The sequence below is a fragment of the Strix uralensis genome, chromosome 6 (genome assembly GCF_047716275.1).
Source record: "Strix uralensis isolate ZFMK-TIS-50842 chromosome 6, bStrUra1, whole genome shotgun sequence".
NCBI lineage: Eukaryota > Metazoa > Chordata > Aves > Strigiformes > Strigidae > Strix > Strix uralensis.
Window position 1 is genome coordinate 36,286,872 of NC_133977.1, and position 22,985 is coordinate 36,309,856.

At 37.6% G+C, this 22,985-nt stretch overlaps 1 protein-coding gene across 3 annotated transcripts in view; it reads right to left on the reverse strand.

The window, feature by feature from the left end:
- DPP10 (dipeptidyl peptidase like 10) overlaps nucleotides 1-22,985 on the reverse strand; it is a 555,621-nt gene that overhangs the window by 33,271 nt on the left and 499,365 nt on the right. For all 3 annotated transcript variants that reach the window (XM_074873697.1, XM_074873696.1, XM_074873698.1), the window contains 7 exons: nucleotides 22,532-22,686; nucleotides 19,023-19,120; nucleotides 9,823-9,946; nucleotides 7,680-7,718; nucleotides 6,246-6,353; nucleotides 1,904-1,995; nucleotides 382-429 (listed from right to left, as the gene is read on the reverse strand). In XM_074873697.1, the coding sequence (XP_074729798.1) occupies nucleotides 382-429; nucleotides 1,904-1,995; nucleotides 6,246-6,353; nucleotides 7,680-7,718; nucleotides 9,823-9,946; nucleotides 19,023-19,120; nucleotides 22,532-22,686 (664 nt within the window). The remainder of the gene's footprint in view (nucleotides 1-381; nucleotides 430-1,903; nucleotides 1,996-6,245; nucleotides 6,354-7,679; nucleotides 7,719-9,822; nucleotides 9,947-19,022; nucleotides 19,121-22,531; nucleotides 22,687-22,985) is intronic.

Here is a 22,985-nt window from a genome sequence, read left to right on the forward strand (position 1 = left end):
AGGAGGAGATGCTTTGCACACTCTCTTTAAATCACATGATTAAACCCCATAAATATTATGTTTATTTAGAAGATTTTCACTATTAAAAACACAGTCATATTACATGCTTGCATTAGTTTTAGCTTTTTAGATGCTTACAAAGTACTAGTGAAGACCTAAGTGTAAAATCTTTTCTGTTTTTAAAAAAATGTAAAATATCATCAGCATTTTTAGTTTTGAAAAACTGTGATTCTTTACTTGTTACAGCTCAAGTGTACTAACTTTTACACAATATAAATGATTACTGAAGCCCCAAAGCAGCAATTAAGGTCACAGAATGTCATCATAGCACTTACAGCTTGGGATGAAGAAGATGTTAACATAGCCCCATGTACTTCTTACCTACGTAGCTGTCTTCCTCTTGGGGATTCTTCAGTGCTTAAGAAATAACTGTGTCCGAAAGACAAACAAAGTTAAACTCAATTTGGTAAACTGTCAGATTTGGGTGGTGTTTAGAGAAGTCAGAGACATATTATAAATAACATTTTTTAAAATTAAAAATTCCCAAATACACATGAAGATCAAATACTTATATATAAACCTCAGCTCCAAGATTAAACTTAGACCCAGTATACAGAGTAGTTATTTCAGATGCTATATGATTTCATATTAAAACAGTGATGAACACAGTATTTCATGTTTTCTGTTTAATTCCTGTAATGCCAATAAATAACAAAAAATACAGAAGATAGTTTCTCCTTCACTCCAAGAGTTTGCAATATAAATCCAAGGAGCAGAAAAAGGTCACAATGAAATTATATCATAAATTAAAACAGGTCTTATGATACCCGAAAGACTTTTCAAGCTGTAGAATGACTTTTTCTTCTATCTAGAGACAGAAGCCAGCACCCTAGGCAATGGTTTACAGATAAGGTTGCGTGGGTGGAAAGAGGCTTAGTAGAGCTGCTGCAAGAATATCAAGACAAGTCCTTGATGTGTCCCAGCTGAGATCCCCACACAGTTTCTGCTTGAGAGGCAGAAGGAGGGCTGAGGCAACCCTCTCTGCAGGCTGAGTGCGCTCAGACCTCACTTTTTCATCTGAACCTTGGAGAAGTATCAAGATATTCTCTATGTATATATTTTCAAAATCCATGGAAAGACTGGTCAGAAAGGTTGTTTCTCCAGTACCAGTGGAGATGACAGCATTGTTGCAGCCTCAAAAAGGTCCTTGCCTTTTAAAGAAAATAAGACTTAGACACATCTGTTTAATTTTTGCCATATGCAGATATACGTGAAGACTAACCAATATCCACTGAAGTTATGTGGAGCTTCCAGGTGTTTTGTGTCAGTTCTGTACTGCTCCCAAAAATCACCAAGTATGTGCTGTATTTCCTTCCCATTATAGCACTAAGATGGGCTTTGGAAAGATTTCTCTCTGAGTGAGCTGGGTGACAATCAAGGGTTTGGATAATCTCCTTATATAATTTGCATTTATGAGGTTTAATCAGATCCCCAAAGTCCAGAGACCTCATGCAGTAACCAAGCAGGCATGAAAAATGAAGATTTTGGGTTTTATCAAGTACTAAAAATTTACTATGACTTCTTATCTGGATTCCAGGAAAGAAGTCACCAAAATGTTATTACTGCTGCACTGTGTGTTGATTTCTTTTATTTAAAAAAATACAGTGAGTCAACTGGTGTCATGGTATGCTCCTTTTCCCTCTGCATAAAAATGCATGCAGTAATACACTGGAAAATAAATTGGCTTACAACTGCACTTTACATACCGAGGAGTGTAAAATTGATGGTAATGCTCAAAAATGAAAGAAATATTGTTGCTTAACTTCAGATATGCTATTTCTAGTTAAATTGATTCCACTTTAATAACTCATTTTCATAAACAGACGAAGAGAATAGTGCTTACATCTTTTGTGTATTTTCATCGTATGCCAGGATTTTGATAACTTCCCAGTTTCCTGATGTCAGGTGTCTCACACTGATTTGTTCACTTTTAGCCTGGAGAGAGATAGAAAACATTAACTTCCACCTTAATTGTTACATTTTTCTTTGCCTAGCAGGATTGTCCGCACGTCATTACTGATTACAGCTTTTTAACTTTAATATGCAACGTAACATCTTTAAATCACAAACCTCACATTTTGACATGCCTGAACTTCAAGTATTCTTTCCCTCCCATATAAAAACTTTTCAAAGTCATTAAAATTATCTGAGTTTTCAATTTTTCTTTAGGTTGCCCATATGCCAACAAACAATAGAAGTCCCATACTTCATGCTAAGGATCTTGTCTCTATGCATGTTTTGTTTCTCTTGTTTCTTTTCCTTTACAGTGACATAGCAGGGCAATCTGACTCAGACCCCTGTAACCAAAACACTGCAACAGAGTGTGCCTACCAAGCTTTCATGCTTATCACATGCTTGTATTGAGCCAAGATTATTGCAAAGATGCTGTGCCAGGATGGGACATAAACACCACCCTCATCTGAGGAGGCAGGAAAACCTCTACGAAAAATGTACTGCACAAACTCAGACACAGAAGTTCACAGGATCTAAACCTAGGTAAAGCCCCTGTTCCACCATGCACTCTGGAGAAGTCTCTCTTTATCCAGAGTCTGTAAGGAGAGTCTAAGAGTAGCTCCAAATTTTGGCAACTGAACCAAATGCTTACGAGTTGGGGAGAACCCCTTGCTCCCTCTCATAAATTGTTTCTATCCCAGTGTGAGCCTAGAAAAATAACTGCTACAAGGGGAAATTCAAAACCTCTTGATGCACTGTGTATCTACCTTGAGGTAAAACCAAACTCTTTGGCTGGAAGCTGCAGCAGACTTCATCAGATACAGGTTAAAAACAATGAAACCCAAAGAGTGAGAAGCTCATTTGAGATTTCTTCCTAGTGCAAAAGGTAAAATTCTTGCTCAGGCTTCTGAAGATTAAAACTTCAATCATGAACATACTTGAAGAGTGTTTTTTTCTGTACTAGGTCTATGGTGCTTGGCCTGGACATAAAATTCCTAGTTTTCAAATTCCAGACAAATGTTGTAAAGAAGTGATACTTCAGTTTATATTTCAGCCTTAGTGGGTGAAATTGAGCAGATGGAGTTACAAAGGAGGTCAGAGGGAGGATTTAATCATGCTTTCTGGCCTCGCTCCCTGTGAATCTGGAGCATCAGTCCATACCTAATCACAGTGGCCTCAGTGGTTATGTGGCCTACAAAAAAGTCATAAAGAAAAAGAGGGTTTTTTTTAATCTCTGTATTTCTGAATTGTACCTTGTAAACTCTGATCTCTACATCAACAGCAGTCATAACTAGAAATTAGAAAATGCTCAAGGACACCTATGAGACATGTCTGGAAATGGCAAGGTAGAAACAAGTCCCTTAGAACCGATCTGTTCTCTAACAGATCCACAAGGAAAGAACAATGTAGTACCTCTGTAACAAGTCTTGCAAGTACTAACTGAAATCAGGATGCTGTGCTAGGTGCTGTACATATGTTTATGATGACGGTTCCCTTGTTCAGGAAGGTTCTCATATTCAGTGCTGTCTCCAGGAATGATTAAAATATAAATTAGTGATTTATTATAAGTGACTATTTCTTCTCTAGAGAAGCTGCAACTACTGAAAGAGATATTTAAATATTGAGATCACAGAATCTAACAAGAAGCAGCAATAAAAAGCCCAGCCAAGCGTTAATAAACATGGTTATTTTTCAAGGTTACAGCCATAATACATAATTTATGAAGCTTGTAGGAAGTTCTTGCCTTGATCCATTAAAGTTACTTTATAATTCTTATTTTGTGGTTGAAAAAGAGAGAATTTCTAGAGTTGCAAAACACTAAGTAAGAAATTTCTAGATACATAACACATGATTCAGTTTCATTTTGAGATGGTTTCTTTTAAATATTTCATAAGTTACTAAAAGCATTTGAAAACAATAAAACACACATCTAGTCCTCTACATTCAGACAGTAAATAATACATGATAGACAGTAACCTTTCAAACAGTAACCTCCCCCTGCAAGAAGATTTAATTAGATGTTTCTGCTAACCTTTGATTATATCACTGACACATGCTTTTCTAAAGTACAGTCAAAGAAATGCAGCCCAAGAAAGACCATCACTTGTCAACACTTGTAAGGTTGACAAATAAGCCTCAGTGATTAAAATAATCTAAAGCAAGCCATTAAAATTTACTTCTTCGTCACTCTATGTTCTGTGTTTTAATTTTCCTGCACTTGGAGGCTGATTTCTGTTAATGAGCTGATATCTGTTCTGAGTAGTACAGACAAGTAACGAGAATCTGAATGCCAAATTCCAACATTAACTGAGCTCCATCACAAAAAAATGTGATCGTCTGGGTACCGGAGACCTGCTGACTGCTTTAAATTCTGCAGGGCACCTGTTATGCCACTGTGGCTCTCACAAGGTGTGACAAACATCTGATGTGACAAAAGACTTTATGTGCAACGGTTAATATAATTTTTATGCCTCCATGTTTGCTTTAGAAATAATGGACAATCAGATTAATGCACTGTGTAAAACACATCATATAAACACATTTCCTGTCCTTTATTGCTCTGTATCAGCCCCATTACCACACAGAATGTTGTTTATTGATGAATAATGGCTGATACATGGGATATCACATTTCCTCTTCTTCTCAGGAGCAGCTATACACTTCAAGCCAAATTTGTCATTGGTGGTACCATTCAAACTTGTTTATTCATGTTGATTGGCGGTCAAAATAGAAGTATTTTTTATTTTTGGAGTTGTGCAGAACCCAGGGCTCTAATTCTGCCTATAAAATACTAAATTCTTAATGATAAGCTTGAGTTTAAACATTATTTCTGGTGAGATTAAGACATGTATTTAAAAGAAGGTATAAATTAAATTTTCTTATTGAATAGAAGTGGGATTTATCTTTTGCTTAAATATTTTCCTGAATTAGGATCAAGTTTCCTGGGCTCTTTAGTAGTGAAAAATGTCAGAGCCTAGAGGTTTAAGGCAAATTTGATTATATCTGTAACATCCTTGGGAATGTTGCAAGTTAATTCTCAGATCTACATTATTATTTCATGTATTTTAATGATACTTATTCATATTGGGAAAGAAACCAAAATAAGACTTGACTGACTAAATGGTTTTGCTCTGGCGTGAATTTTTGTGTGGCTACTATATTAATACACCTTTACCAGATTGTCATCCGAGTTACTGTTTTCTCTGGAAGATAGAATTTGGCATGCCTTTGATCCCTTTTTCTTCTCTGATTCTTTCTTGATATATTTACTCTAGAGAATAAGTATCTTGTTCTTGCTTCTTCAGGTTAAATTTTCATTAAAGTTCTTTTGCTCTTGTTCTGTCTGCAGTGCACTGTGAAGACATTTCAGACTTAATAATGTTCATACCAGAACACTGTCATAAAGAGAGATAATAGAGTTGCCTGGTGCCAAGTCTGCTATTTTGATGTTTTGGGTACCTTGATAATCCCTCCTATGTCATATGGCTCTGCTACAGTACCTGGATTAATGCTCTGATGATTTAAATAGATGCCTTGGAGTGTTCCGTTCCAGGGCATAATTTCCTTTATTAGTTCATCACAACTTCATACTGGTGACCTTCAAAGTCATAGTGCAAATTTATCTTCTTTCAGATTCTTCTCTGGAAAAAGTAATGACCCCAGGAAATGGAAGCCACTGGAAAATGTTGCAAAGGGTAATAAAAGAGTCCTAATTTTCACAAAATTTAAAGTTTTTGGTATTGCCTCCCTTTACTGTTGTGTGTAAGACCAGACTCTGAATATTCTGAACTGACATTTAAAATGATACTTATGCATATATAGTGTATATAAAGAGGGTAAAGTGAGTGTTTCTGCAGGTCTCTTGAATTTCTGTGGCTATAAAACCTTGTTATTGACAGAAGGGTTTAACAAGTAAACATCTCTGCCTGTCTACAGTCGTACAAAGAAAACATGAAATTTTCCAGAGAGGGTACTCTGGGAGTACCTTTCATTTACAGATTTTATGTGTCACCACAGCAGAGGTCTAAGAAAAGAAAAAGCTCCACTTATTCTGGAATAAGTTATAAATATGTCTCTGCACTGAGCAACAACCTGTCCTGGACAGGACAAATGACCATGACACAAGAGTTCAGACTCTACTGGAGTGCAAGCCTTTTCTTGGGTCATGTGTTATCACTAAAAGTCCTAGATGACCACTAGGATATTAAAAATAGCCTGAACCAAAACCTTACCTGAACAATAAACATGGCTATGTGGTGAAATTCACCCCGGCCTCCCTGCTTTACTGGGACAGTCATGAAGAACTTATTGCCATCTTTGGAGAAAACTGGTTCTTCATTCTATAAATGTAAGACTGTGTTAGTTTGTTGCACTTTCCATTAAACTTCTTAACTAAACATCAGCTTAGGTTTTTCATCTCCTTGGTTTTGGTAGTTGCTGTGCTCCTAAGACAACTGGAGGAAAATCCTTAGATTTTAAATACATTCTGCTAAAATTAACAAAAATGTGGTTGCTAAAGCTAAACGTAGTTCATGCCAGTAGTTACCACTGTGCAATCTCGTCCTCAAGCATGGGTTATAGCCCTTGCAAAACTCTCCTTCCCAATTAAAGGTCTGGTAGTCTCATCCCTAATGCAGCAGGACTTTCAACCATACGTTCCTTTATAGACATACAATTAATGACAGAGTCCTGCTAGTGATGAGGAGAACAAATGTTTCCATGGCCTGGACTCAGAGAAACATTACTAAAGCACATGCTTAACACTCACTCATTTCAACAAAGTTTCTTGGAAAAAATAAGTACATTGAAGTGATATTCTGAATCATAGTATTACCATAAACTGTAGCCTGGTGTGATACCATCTCTTCACATCTAACTTTACACAGACATATTAAAGGAAAATGGCTTGCTATAAAAGCATAGCCTTTTTAAAAATAATTTCTCATTTGCACATTGCAAAATGAAGCCTGAAATGTATTTTAAATAGAACATGTTTCATCCATTTATTGGACAGCTCTTCTGAAGTTATCAAAATGGAATCATTTTCTGACATATTAGTTCAACGTATTGTTCTGGGTATGAATTTAGAAATACTATTCTTATGCATTCCAATTACAGCCCATATGACCTCTAATCTTTGAACTCCTTTGGGTTTAATTTGGTAAGGTTATTTTTTAATCAGAAAAAAATCAGCAGAGTATATAGGACATGCTTGGAATGGGATTTGTCTGATCTATCTTTAACCATTCAAGAGTTAGTTAATCAGCTGGTCATCTAAGTGCTTACTTAACTGAATGCAGAGAGACTGAAAACTGAAGGGAATATTGGCTCTGAAATCCAGACAGGTTTCTCAGTTTGAAGGGCTGAATTGCTCACTGGGAGGAAGGGTGTATCTCTTTTCACCACTGACAGTCAGCTAGATAGCAAAATGTCCTCTGTGTGATGCCAAGTGACAGGATTCCCACTACCAGAGAAACAAGCTTCCATCTGAATGTTTCAACCGACACTGCTATAATCCTCGGCTGTTAAATTAATTTAGGATCCTAAAAAGTATTCAATTTTAAAAGGAATGGATTTTAATAGCTTATAAAATAACATATAATTAAATAAAAATGACAATTAAGCAATTACACACTATACACCCAGAAATAGCATTTATACTGTACCTGTTTAGGAAGCCACAGGTCTGACTGCATTTCATATTTCTATGAAAGAAAAAATGCTTTTATGGAATAGCTATAGATCAGAAATATTTCCCAAATTCAGCAAAAGGTCTTTAGCTATTTCATGGTTTTTTTTCTACTATGTTACAATCTTCACAACTTTTCACTGGCACTTACACTGAAACAAATGATAATTTAATTACAAAGTCAGCTGCTTTATTCCGAGTTTTTGGTAGAACACCACAGGGGACCTAAGAATGCCTTTTTCAGTCCTTTCTGATTAGCTATCAAGAAGCTTTACACAGGCAGTTCTATTTGTTTTTTACCTCTAGGCATCATCTGACAACTGGATATTTTAGGTCCTTCATCAACACTGGGCAAACAGCCAGCAACAAGCTCAAATTGTGAGACCTTTTCAAATCACAATCCCTTGCTTTAATGGGTTGTAGTGTGACATTATTGAAGAGAAAAAAAATGCAAATGATTGGTTTTTATTGGTCACACTCATATTTCACATCATGCCATCTAAAAACACCCCAAGTACCATGCACATGGTGTTGAAAAAAAATATAGAATATACGTCAACTGTTGTAAACTGTCACAGTCACACTGAAGTCATGAAAATTTATTAGCTACAGAAGCATCTGTACATATATGGCCTGCAAAATGAAAAATCTGTAGCTACTACAGCAGCTGATTTATATACAGTAATTTCTGGAATTGAGAACATATGCAAAATGCTAAACAACAACAAAAAAGTTTACAGTTGAAATCAAATGTGTGATACAATGTTAAATTCTCACAATAAGGCCTTTCCTCATCCATTACTGAACTCAAGAGCATCACCTTATCCCAACAGAGGCAGCGTAGGAACCATCCAGGGTCACAAGTATGAGCCTCTGAGCTGCACTCATATGGTGACACTGCATCACTATCTTTCCTCATCCACCTTAAAAGGTCCTTCACTGCACTTTAATTCTTCGGGAGTGGGACTTCTCAATCTCTCTCTCTTATATTATGTCCTGGATTATAGCTCCCTGGATACCTACTTCAGACAAGCCCAATTGACCTTGAAGCACATAAGAGTTTACTTTCAGAAGCGACTGCTCACAGTGGTTCACGACCGACTTTATTAATAAAGGGGCACAAGGCTTGCAAGAACCAGGTAAAAAAGCAACCCAATCAACAAATCTCCATGTTCACAATCTTAATCCATAGTCTGAGGATTTATTCATAACTTCTGAGTGAGGAAAAGCAACCTTCAGTATGTAGCAAAAGAAGCAGACAAGCTCACTTTAACACAACTGACTGCAGTAGCAAGACACTGATGGGAGCCTATTAACTCAGAGGCCAAACTTAGACCTACATTAATCACTCATAACCATTTACACTGCCAAATTATACCCTCTAGTTTGGAGCATCTGTTGGTACTGATATTAGCATGCATAGAAAATATTTATACTTTTAGCTGGTTCTGGGAAGAGATCGTGACTCAGAATGGGAAAGTGGCTAACTGCATTCAAGATGCAAGATTGACTGTGAAAATGGAGAGATGTAATGCAGGAGTGTCAAGCCAAAGTCTGGGTCAAGGGATGGGATGTGGTTGGATTCAAATACAAAAATGTATTTCAGCTTGGCTTACATTCAAAATGAAATATCCCTGTTGTGTTTCAATTTTTTCCTTCTAAAGTTATTTAATTCTGCTATCCAATTTCCCAGAATTATCAGAATTTTACACCTTTTCCTTCAACATATGTAAGCTGTGAGAGATAGAAAGATCTGAAATGAAACTCTGTAGGGGGAGAAAGAAGAAACCAGGCAGCTGAAAATATCTGACGGAAGACAAGCTTGTCACTGCACTAGCTATATCCAAAGTACACGATGTTCAGCAACTGCAGTTTCCACTGAAGTTAATGAATGAACAAAGCTTAGTAATTCTGAAAATGTCACTCAAAGTTGCTAATTACATGAAATCATTTCACCAGATTTGGAATTTTCTCACATCCATTTCCTCCCTGTTGACTAATTATATTCAGCTTGCAACTACTGCATCTGCAAACTGATTTCCAAAAATCTTTTTCTGAACATGAACACAAAATGCAGGAAGAAACCTTGAAAAGAGAGCTTAGGAAAAAATCCAACTTACCCTGCTGCAAGCCCCAGTTGTAGTTTCACAAACTGTAAGGATGGAGACATTCTGAGGTCTGTTTAACCATCTCACCACAGCCTTGGTGTTGCTTACCCATTTCACCATGGTGATGTAATATTCCCTAAATAAACATTTGAAAACATAATGTTCAGATCATTCCTATTTCAGATTAGACTTTTTAAAATATATATACATACACAGTTCATCAAATGCTGGATTTGTACTGCATGACAGTATCAGTACTGAGGGATGGAGAAAATAACCCCGAATGACCAGCATCTGTGTTCCTACAAGTAGCAAGGCTCAGTCCCAGTGCACTCTTCCTCTGGAAAATTTGTATTTCATTAGCACCTCCTTCTCAGCCATTTGTAATATAGAAACTTTACCAACTGCGAAAAATATACTTGTGAAACATATGTTTGTGAATTCATATGAACCATGTACTTGCTGGCCATCTTAAAAACAAGCACTAAATTCCAACAGAAGTCAGTGTTTTCCTATACCAAATACCTTCAGAAGACACATTTTTGCAAAAGAATCCAGCCCTATTGTTAAACAAAAAAAAAAAAAAAACCACCAAAGTCTGTAGTTCTGTAATGTTAGAGTACAGGCAAGAATACTTTAAAATTTTTATGTTTTATAACAAGTATTTTATACTGGGACTTCTGCTTCTGCATAAAAGGGAAGTCACACTTGGTATCAGAGCGTGTCAGCTTCCGCTTTAACAAATAGCTCATATCGGTCAAATTGTCTGTCCCTCAACAACCCTGGCTGAGCAAAGGAGGCTTCCTAGGCACAGACTCATGGTATGGAGTATCTGCCTCCCTGCTCACAAAATCCTACTAGGCTGTCAGACTGGGGATGTAACAGAGGAAGACCTGCTGCTGCTTGTCATCCCAGCCAGGCTATTTGCTTCACTTCTCTACCCGTGGCAGCTGGCAGCTTTCATAGTCCAGCTGAGTTATGTGCAACAGTGGAGTGAACTTGTCTGGAAACTCAGCTCCCTCTTAAAATAAGGGTCTTAGCTTGCATATAATTAGGCTTTTAATCTAATACTGATGGAGATCTCATTACTCTTTGACAACACATGTTTAATTATACATTCAAAAGACTTCTTAGTAGATCAAAGATGCTAAACAGCACCAACAGCAAAGTTGTGTACAACTCTGATGCTGCACACAGGAGATGCAAGAGACAGCAATTCACTGTAGCCTCAGTCTGGTACTGTATTTGAAGATCACAGCTGAACAACGCAATATGCCCAACTTTCATGCTTGACTTTAGTAAGAGGTATTTTCACATGCGATTACCAGAATGATGACTAGAAATGGTGACTTCAGATATATTCTAATACTTACCTTTTTTGGTTTAAAAATCTTTTTAACTTACTGAGGAGAAAAAATTTATGCCAAAAATAACACAAGATCTAACACGAGACCAGGTGACACAGCCGACAAAGCAATGATCTAACAAACAAACCACAGAGTGCAACACCAAATCTCAGGTAACTGGTTCCCCATAGCAGAACTCAAGAAACAAGAGTTGAAAATTCCTCCCTCTGCAGTCGTGCCTTCATAAGGCCGTCCAAAACCCCTGCAACTGTGCATACAGAAGCCCGAACATAGCCAAAAGCAAATGTTCAAAACATGTATAGAAGGACTGACTCCCTCTACCAGTACTTAGACACCAAGGTAAGACAGCATCCACTGACAACAAAAAATAAATTATCCCAGAACCAAATTCTACAAAATAGAGCCTAAGCTGTCCATTTGAAAAAGTCTTCAGTGAGGTATGGAAACAGGATATTTAATTATACAGAATCCAGCTGATATAGTAATTAATAGCCCAAATCAAACCATATCATCTTCCATCACTGACATAAGCTTCTTGATCACTGAAGTGAAAGTAAAAGATCATTTACAAATTCCTTTTTTTTCCCCTTCCATCAACTATGCATAAAAATATGTTCAAATTTCACTACATTATGACATGTTTATCAGGAGTGTAGTATAGTGTGTGTGTATATATATATATGTAGAAACACATACCCTTCTGAAATTAAATACTGTCTCCAGGTAATGTTCCTTTGTAATTCAGTTTTGCAGTTAATCTATTTCACATATACAGTGCACATACACATATACAGAGGAGTAGTGTTGTCGCAGGTCAACAGATATAACCAAGGCGAAGTTTGTAGAAGAAAACCATATGTTTTATTAGATTGGCTGATACAGCTGAATAAAAATGGAGAAGCCTGCAGGGCAAAAACTGGGTTAGTTCCAAGGAAGCTGCTATCAGTTTGTGTCTCCAAACTTATTGGGCTTTTTTTTTGCAACTAATCTATTGTTCTAGTAATGAAAATAAGCACTCTATCTTTCCCTCCAGACTCAAATACACAAATGTACTGGGATTATTAGACTTTGCATCTGTACATACATTAAGTTTTCTCACAACATCACTTGAAAGAGGAAAGGCTATGATTACTTTCTGGACAAGGGACTGAAGCAAGATATTAAATAAAAATTTACACTCATTTTAGATCTGCAATTTGATACCCATTTAATTAGGTGCTCTACAGCACTTTGCATGTTCAGAGCATACTTTCATCCTTGTTCAGGAACATTTCTTAAACCAGACTGTCGATTAATTTACTGCATGCCCGAAGAATAACAAACACAATTATTCATCACCTATGTAATGTTAGTTTAAACTCACTGTACCACACAGGGGCTCTGCGGCCGAGACAGAATCCACTTTTGGCATTCAATTAGCCTAGTAAGAGTGGACTTCCCTCTTGCTGTGACTTGTTTTACTCAAGCTTTGTCTACTCACCCCACTCCTTTCTTTGTCCTACACTTTGTGTAGCCAGCTTCAGGTTTCTCTTTATCAATCCCTTTTCTCACAGTAGGGCCACTAAGATGATCATGGGAACCGTAAAACCCGTTTGTTGATACCCATCTCCTCTATCCCCACCATTTCACCAGCTCTTAAGCTTTCCACTGAAATCCCTGATTGACAAGAAAACCTCATTCAATCCCTGCCTCATGGACCTGCCTTTTTGTTTTTTAGCTAGTTCCCATTTCATGGTCTAATCAAGTTTTCATCTCAGAATTGTTAGTCTCTTCCCTCTCATCTGCCCTAGGACTTTTTCCTTTCTGAATTCCAAAGAGTTAGCTTTCTTCTTTACTCTGTATAAAAGCAGACAGGAAACACTGAAAACACAGAAAAGGCAGTCTCCTTCCACACCATCCCATGATCAGTCACTATTGAAGGAGCTTGTATGTGACTCACTTTATTCTAAGTTGGATTGAACCAGGCAATGCATAGAAACAAGAGCTTCAAGCTCCTTGACCTGACAGAGAGCTACTTCTGATTCCACATTTGGTATTTAAATCTGTGTTTGGCTTCAAATGGTCTAAGGCAATTATATAAGGTAATCAGTATTAAGAAGGTACAGCTTTCCCTTAGACCTGTGAACCAGGAACATGACATGTATACAGTCAGCTCCACAGTAGGAGCTGGAACATCTCACGTATGTGGAGGAGGTGCTTCACACCAAGAAAGGTCAGGTCTTAGGGCCTGAGGGGGATAGAGGATATTCACTGAGAAAGAATTTTCCAACTGTAGGTGTTAAGAAAGCAAATGTTTTTCCTGAGCATATGGCAATTAACTTTTTTACAAAGACTTATAACTTGATGAAATCTGGACTCATTTTTCACAGCTGATAAAAAAACCACGTTAAGTATCAAAGGAGTTTATCATCCTTTGCCAAGCTTGAAGACCCAACTTTTTAAATGCTTCTTTCTTATAGATTATTTTCCTTTATTTTGAATATCTCAATTGATACACAGTTCTGTGGAAGTAGTTTAACACTTTGCTAACAAATTTATCATCACTCAAGGATGTCCAGCACGTCTTGTTTCACTTGGAATTGGGATGCTTGTGACAAGAAAGATATATATGTGTATCTTCCTGGCTGTGATTGTAAGTGCTTAGCAAAGTCAACAGAGCCAATAAGCTGAGCAAAGGAAAGGGATTTGCACTGCATTACACTGGAAGCATAGTTACAATCGTAATTAAATTTGAACATTAGATACTTAGATTTGAAATAGACAACATCACAGGAAAATAACCCACAGTATTAAACTCTAAAATAAGAAACTGTTCAAGAAAGAGAGCTAAACTTTGCAACTTCATACCATTCACTATAATGAAGAAATCTGCTCTAACTTTAAGCCAATGAGCTGATTATGAAAGAAATCTGTTTATAAGAATAACTGGAAGACAATGAACATTTAGAAAAAGGAACCTTACTTTTGTTGATGGTGTTTATAGATTTGGATAATAACTACAAGAGGGTTCACCTAAAGAAAGCCAACCTGTTATGCTCTACTAGTTTGCTGGCAGGTTGTTATCCAAGAAGGTAAACAACAGAAACTTGCCCCGTGCACAATGCTCTAGAATATTTACTATATTCTTAAATTATTTATATTGTTGTATATTGAAAAGTGTATGAGAATTTACAGATACTAATAGAAAATGTCATTCTCAGAAATAGACATGGAAAACAACGCAAATTGAGACATGACCTGCAAGGTAGCTAAGATAACTACAGTTTGTTAGTGTTTTGGTATACTGTACATGACTTTATCTATGCATACATTGATGGATGTGCCGCAGTTTTCTTCTGAGACTAAGCCATGGGTATTTGGTTAGAAGGAGCTTTTCTAGCTCCCCTTCCCATGGGTGCTGGTGGCCACCATCCTGGTCAGGCTAACAAGCTCTGCTCCCCATTTCCTTGCAGCCATGGGCCCTGGCCATGACCATCTCGGTAGCTGACTGACAGACTCTCATCATCCCCCTTAAATCCCCAAATTGGTGTGGGTGATGCTCTGTCTTTATGGGGTCATGGACAGAGCAACCTCCCTTGGTCTCCCGGCCACCTGTCTCCTTGAACAGTACAGCCTTGGTGACAACAAGCGTGTGCTGTTGTCTCTTATTCAGCCCCAAGCACAAATCCCTCGGCAGGGCGGCTGGGCAGGCAGCTGGGTCCCAACCCTGTTGATCCAGGGGCTTGTCCTGGCCCACGTGCAGAACTTGCATTTCTTCCCACTGAACAGGGAAAGGATTAATCATAAATACCTTGGCATTGTGTGGGAAAGCTTCAATAAAATAAAGTCTGTGAATGTATTTTTACCCTGTAGGCTTTGGCTGAATGGATTACAGTCATTTGCTATAAGGTATGATAGTGAATGAATCCTTTACATTAGCCTTGTGAGATAGGTATTGTTATTGTTAGGTTACAGAAGAGGGGAGGGGCAGAAGCATGAAAGAAGTGACTAGACACAGCATATCTATGAAAAACTGAAAGTAAAACCGAGTTTTCTTAATACCAAATTGCATACCCCACCATCTTTCCAAATTCCAGTTAGAATCAAATAAGTTTTCTATTCCAAAGCAAGGCTCAGATAAACTGGCTGCCAGAAGTATAAAACCAACCTTTTGAGATTCAAAAGGTGATTTCAAACTAGAAGTACATAAATATCCGAATGATTTTGTTGATTTGGAAATGCGTGGATAATAGAAACATTGGTGAGGCTTGTAAGAGCATTATCTGAATTTATGCAAACTCAATTTCTTAAGTGTTTTCAGTTCCATTACAAAAAGTTAATTAAAATCAATAACAATTATTTAAATTTGTAATACAAAGTCAGAAGGGTCTCACTGTATAGTTCAGTCTCCTTAAAAGCAGGTATATATGAAATAAGAATGTGGACATCTAGCATTTTTTTAGGCATTTAAATACTATTGGAAAAAGTAAAAAAAAGGACTGACTTAATTTCTTATAGCGCATTTTAAAGCTACCTGGTCAGCAAAGGCTGGAAACAGTGTAGAGCCAATGCAGCTTGCGCACTATGCTGAGAATGGGGAAAGCAAGCAATGGATGATCCCCATGCTGAGACTTTCAAGAGCCAATACACAGTTCTAGCAGAAAAATCTTTTCATCATGTATGGAAACACAGGTCTACTCTAATAAGTCAACTGCAACTTCTTTCATGCATTACTTCACTTTTTCTCTTAGCAATTTCCACTTTGGAAAAAAAAAAAATTTCTGCCTGTCAGGTCTAAATTCAAGCATGGGTTTTGAAAAATCAGCCTACATATTTTCTTAATATCACATTAATATCTTATATCCAAATATCAGCAGTTACAAAGATTCTTCAGGTGTCTTAAGTTACACTGGTTTGAACTGACCCCTTGCACACCACACTGCTTTTTCAAGATTTGCAGCAGGAGACGAGTCTTAGCTTTCCAACTGGAATTTCAGGAGCTAGCAGTGTATGAATGCACACATATTTCATCCTACATGTACAGTGGCTTTCTAGGACTAATGAGAAAAAACCCCTGCAGTACAAAATCATGTTTGCCACTGAAGAAAACATAATATAATTGTACACATGGAATAGAAACACCGTGGGGGAAACAGTAATTGCACAGAATAAAACCACATGTTTAAAGGAAGACTGTCGGTCTTTTTGTGGCATTAACAATGCACAGTAGATGATAAATTTTTCCATAGAATAAAACTTTAAGGAGTAAATTTACAAATGTTATTGCTATCTTTATATCAGAATAACCTGAACAAAACATGGGAAATATTACCAAGCACCTTTATAGAATCACTGCAAGCAGTAAATGAAGGTGGAACATTGAATTTACTCAATCTTACATCAAGTTCCCAGATGCCCTAAAAATCAGAGAAACAGTTTTCTGTCTTCAGAGGTCCTGCACTGCACACAATTTGGGGAGAGTTGAGAATCTGAACGTTACTTTTTACAGTTATAAGTAACAGAAACTTCATTCCCTACACATTTGTGTGGTTTCTCTGTGTAGGAGTGAATCTCTCCCATAACAGCAGTTGGTTATGACTTGTACAATACATATTTCCAAAATGTTTTTGCCTTGAAAGCTCCATAAAACTATATATGATAGTGTCCCATTCCATTTAATTCTGAAAGACTCCCATTACCTATTTACTAATGACTCTATAATGAATTGATTAGGAAGGTACTGAAAAATCTTGACCACTAAAAGTAGCTACTACTTTTATTAAAAAAAACCTCCCAACCATTACAAACTCTAAAGACTTCCAGTCTAGAAAGTCCTGTTCAAATCTCATTCTTCAAACCTGTATATATATTGATATCTGACTATATATGGATTGATGACCAGTGTGATGACTGACTGCTACTCAAATCTAGAGTCAGAATGCAAGATTTACAGTACACTTGGCTACTTTTATAGCACGGATATTATACCTCAATAGCTAAAAGTAACAAACTAACTTTTTTTCCAGGTTTAAAGTTTTACTCTGTCTTCTGATACAGCAGCAAAACAGAATTTTAGACATGAATATTATTTCGATTAAACAGCAACAACAATCTTTATCAAGGACTCAAAAATCTGCAAAGATGCCCCTTAAGGCTCACAAAAGAGATTCCACAAATTGAGCTACTGCTAGCCTTCAGCTTCAAGATGCAAAAAAAGGTTCTGAGATACCAGGATTCACTCATTTGATTCTACTTTCATTTTCAATCTGCTGGGGAGGAAGAATAAATCTGAAAATTCTATAGGGAATGAATCTGAAAAATCTAGAGTGAAAACGTAACATCCAAACAATATTTTCAAGATTTATTTTTCTTGAAGATTTCACATTGCTTTCTCATTTCCCTTCTTTGTGCCTTCTGGCATTTAAAGGACAATTTTAATGCTGTTTAAGAGAGTTAAGGTGCTAATCCTGATGACAAGGAATCTCCTTCAGATTTTATACTGTCACTTAAATTAATGAAGAGTTAGGAAGCAGCAGGAGATTTTATTATGTTTTTCAGCAGTGGTCCATCAACAGAAAGAAAATACTTCAAAAAGCACAAAACCATTCCTTTCACTAACACAATCAGTAAGCATTCCAGCTGACACAAATAATTGCAAGGCATAATTCACTATTAAATTATTCCTGCACAAAGTTAGAGTACCTCAATCTGTATTGAAGAGAGCTATGACAGTTTAAAATTGGTGGCGATGGTTGTGAATCAGTGCCCACTGTTAACATCCTGATTGTTTTGGGAACAATTACCAAAAGATCTTTTGGGTTTTGTAGGAACTGCAAAAATAGCAGCTATATTCAGAGGGGTTTTTTTAGCTGGAGGTAGCTTTATGGTTGCCAATCCTTTCCATGTCTTTCCCCATTTGATAATGCCCTGAGTGAAGAGAGGAAGTTGCACTTCCTTGGCCCTTAGACTGCAGTCAGATCTCAACTGTTGTAACTCTTTTATTTTTATTATTACCTATATAATAATTCAGAGTCAGAAGACCATTAGCATGTGCACTGAAACCACAATGGGAATTCAATCAGTACAACTTCAGTTCTCCAAACTGGAATATGCATATGGAAGGGATGAGAATTTTCTTGCCCTTAAACAAAAGTTTCAAGGCATCTCAAAGTGAGGACAGGTAATCGGGAGCTCAGCTTAAGGTAGTAACTTTAGCAGGTTGCAGCCAGACCTCATTTTGTCAGCCTCAAAGTCAAAGGGACTGTTAAATTAGCTCAGTCGTTCTGAAGCAGTTTCTCCTGAAAAACACAGCACAGACCTTCTTAGTCTATGTGATCTGGTGGCATCGCATCTCACCTTATGTCACCCATGACGAGGAATGAAATTTTCCATAACCTACTGGATTTGAAAAGTTCAGAATATTTCTCTCTAAATGAGGGAACACCCTGATTATGTGTTCTGTGCATTTGTAATACACTTCTATATTCTGCAATCTCATTTCAGAAACTGAAAGCCACAAGTTGGCACACAGCAAGGAAAGGCTGAAAGCGAATGCAGTAACAATCTCAGAAACAGGGCTCTTGTTCAGCCCCTTTGACCATAGCTTACTATTCTTATTTTCATATATTTCAAGTAAATTGGAGCTTCTCAGGAGATCACACATGAGCAAATACCAGATCCCTGCGTTTTTTAAGAGGGGCGTCAATCCAGTACAGCTGTGTTTTATTTTATCATCATTATGTTCAGCCATGGGGGTGAAGATTCTAGTCAAAGATAAGTGTTGTGCTGATGTAAAAAGGCAACTGTTAGCCTGAGAGACAGTCAGGTTAAATTAAACATGAGTTTCAAACCAATGAAATTATATACCTTGATTTAAAGCTGTCAGGTGGCATCAGTTCCAGTGTATGTGCTGGTCCATACAGATTAACTACAAACAGCTTTATTGTTGGGTTTGTTTGACCTGCCTTTGAAAAAAAGAAAATAGGAGCTTTAGAGGCACTGAATCAGTGACAACAAAATAGTGACAACTCTCTAACATAATTATCTTTATAATAATAAGAAATTATTACAATTTTAAAATATTAAATTAAAAAAAATAATTTCACAGCCATATGAATTACATAATTAAAAAAAAATAAGTATTAATTCAGTAATTCTCTCACTGCTCTTCACCGATGGCAGACCTTCCCATCCAGAGCAATGGACCAATGCTCATAGGGGTTTGGCCCAGTTCAGTGAAGCTGCAAAAACACAGCCAGTTCCTAAACCAGCAGTTAAACCCAGACTCCAGCAAAGTCTTTTCTAGACACTATTGCTCCTTCTTCCAAAAAGCTGTCCTATATCTGGGATAACATTCCTCCTTTTCCTCCTCTTCCTTTATAGTTTTCCCCCAGTCTTCCTTCACAGTTTTCCCCCCGTCTTCCCTCCCTGGCTTGCTGAGATGGAAACTTCTGGTTTTGGCCCTGTTCAGGACCCAGCTGCTTTGGCAGGCCAGCTCTATGTGAAACAAAATACTTCTTGTTGCTAAAGGCGAATAAAATGGCAGTTTCATATCTATCCACTGGAAAAAGTCTGATAAATCCTGAGGACCTACAGGAAGCCAGGATTTGTCCTTCTCCCGGTGACATGGCTTGTTACTAAGGGAGGTTCCTGAGATTAAGAGAAAGGAGTGGAGATAGAAGACAAGGCTCTACAGGGCTGGCTACTAGTCCCACATCACTGCCCTTGACATATCATACTTAGGCTTCTTTTTCACTTAAGTCACAGGAGTCACACAACACTATATAGCATCCTTGCGATATGGGGGATGAAAAGTGTCTCTCTCAATGGGGCTGACTTTTGTTTAATATTGGAAGGACAAGGTAAAACCACTGATTCTATGAATCTAACCATAATAAACTACAAAGCTGTGTATACAAAGCTGTGTATCTGGCTCTTCACAGGGGCATTTAGAAATGCAAAATAGCTTGGCTGAAATATACCCACAAATTCCCTTTAGAAATTGGACTTATCCCAAAATATAGTCTGAATGCTCTATCCACTCAGAAATGAGTGGTATGGGGACAAGAAAGTTGTATTTGTGCATTTTTACTAGTGCTAAAAAAAAGTTTTGAAAATGGATTTAATTAGATTCCTGAATTATTTTCTTTTTCCCCCATAAAAGCTTTTACATTTTCCTCAAAAGAAATGTGGTCTTTGAAAGGCATCCTTTGCATGAACACAGCTTATACAAATGCAAAACTGTGGAAGAAAACCACTGAGAGATGAAGTCCTTAGGACACAACTGTAGTCACCTTACATCCTTTGAACCCTACATGAACTGCACAGCGGTATCCAAGTACTCTCACTGGGAGGGCTGCCATAAGTAATTACTATCCAACATGAGTATGAGTTGTAGAGAGACACTCCAAAGCATGTCTTCACAAGGGGCATGACGAGATCTGTGCTAGCCCCTGAACACGAGGTGCTGGAGTACAGCATCACCCCAGCTCTGTCACCCCCAGCCCTGCTCCGGACATGGCAGAGGGGTCACTGCCATGGCACTGCCCAATGCAGGCTGCCAGCCAGAGCTGGGCTCCGTTCAGGGCTGCGCTGGCCCAACGTACTGTCTCTGCTACAACCATCCATGGTGTGCCCTACTCTGCTGTGTGGATACATCTGAGCTACAGCTCTACAGCAGCAGCTTCTAGCTCGATACGAGGTCTGTCCCCACGGCTGGGGAGGTGCTGTGGTCAGCAGAGCCAACACCGAGCACTCCCGCAGCCTGCAGTGGACTCAGGAAACTGAAGGTGGGTTTTCAACCTGAGTAGAAAACGCTCACATCCACATCTCTCCCTTGACAGTGAACAGCCTCAACTCTTCTACCACTCTCCTCATGACAATTTAAATAGCATAAATTTTGTATAATACCCAAAACATTTGCTCAGTAATGCAAGAACTCTTTACATTGAAATCCTGCTTTATTCTCAATGTATTTAATAAAATTTAAACTTCCTTTTCATGTTTTTTTTTGAAAAATACAGTCTGTGCGTGTGACGTACATGGATGTGCATGCTCCAGTATTCACAAACACCTATGGGTTTCCTTTTATTTTTTAATCATAATTTTCTCCAATGGTTTCATTCTATAATAAAGACCAAACCTTTTTTTTTCAGCTCTGTTGCTATACCACAAGCTTCATTACCAATTAATGATGTTTAACGGGTAACTAAATTGGCATTAAATGGAGACATTAAATAAAGCTAATGTTTTTTCATTAATGAGATTACTGAAGTAGTATTGTGTATCACTTTTATGCTGAATTGCTAATGAAATGGAATTACTCATTATTTGTTTACAAAGCTGACTTTTAAAAATATTCCTTATTTTTTTCTTTGCTCTGTCACTTAAGGACTTTTGTCAAAGCAAGTATGCAAACTATCTCTGAAAATACTGTTACTTCATTATTATGAGTATTATTTCATAGCACACATACATTATATTTATATCATGCATATTATTGTGTCACAGTACCTGGTACAATCTAACTGTCCACCCATCAAGAATCATCAAAAAACAGTAGCAGGAATAGGGTAACAGTAGTATTTTCTAAAGCCCTCGATGAGCTTCCCTTGAAATGTCAAGGGAGTACCACACACAAGGACCCACATATCCTGTCAGAAAGAAACTCATACGCTTGCACAGAAGGGATGGATAAACTGGTAAGTTGGAAGATTAATACCAGTACTGGAGCTCAGCACAAAAACAACAGCTAGAGAGGCACCTAATCAGGAAACCCCCAGAAAACGAGGAGCGATTTCAGACATTATCCCTGTCTGTCCTGTTCTTTCTGACACAAATCTAAAAACCCTTCTCTAAATCTTCTGAAACTCAGTGATAGCTCTTTTCTGTATTTTTTTTTTTTCTCATTTTGATGCCCAGGAAAAGATTTTACTATGGCTTATCTTATGCAAGGCCAGTCTGTCACATTTATTAATAACAGCATAATTTACTGAGATATATATAACTGCCATGGAACATGCCCTGCACTCTGCACACAGCATGTGTGACTCCAGTGCAGTTGTGACAGTACCTTCTTTTCTGTGCAGTCCTTCAAACATATTACTCTTCTCTTGGAAGTAGTGGATTGATTTTACCAGGCATATACCAGTGATGAAATTACTACAAATTAGTTTCTCTACTGCTCCCTCACCCAACAGTTTCTTTCCAGCAAAAGGTGTTACAGTCTACTGAAAACAAAAGTAATTAATATTTCCTGAAAAGCAACATGAACAAAATCAGCCTCTCTTACTGTCTAGAAACACTCCTTCCATATGGTTGAATACTATCACTGAACAACGAAGAGGACATGAGGGCTGCACTCACACTCATCTTACCTTAGGATACGGATACTGCTTTCCTTTTGGATATAGACCTCCAGTAAATCGGGGAATAACCATGTTTGGTACCAGAGAGTCATTTATGGTCAGGAACGCTAGTCTTTCACCATCTGGAGACCACCAGTGGGCAACGTGAGAATGAAGAAGTTCCTCTGCAAAACCAGATTTCCTTAGGGTCCATAAAAATAACTATCACATAGTTTGCAACTCATTCATTTGGCGCTGATTTGTTCTTTCTCTGCCTACTTGAAATGCATCTGTTGTAATTTCACATTATCCTGGGTTGAATGTTTGGATAACAAGGCATATCGAAAGACCAAACTTTAACCAAATGAATACTTTCACTGATGTCAATAAATCATCTAAACGTGAAAGATGATTGTAACTGCCATATGGTTTAGTTCTATTGCATTCCATTAGATGGGTTTAATTAATCTTTAAATTATTTGGA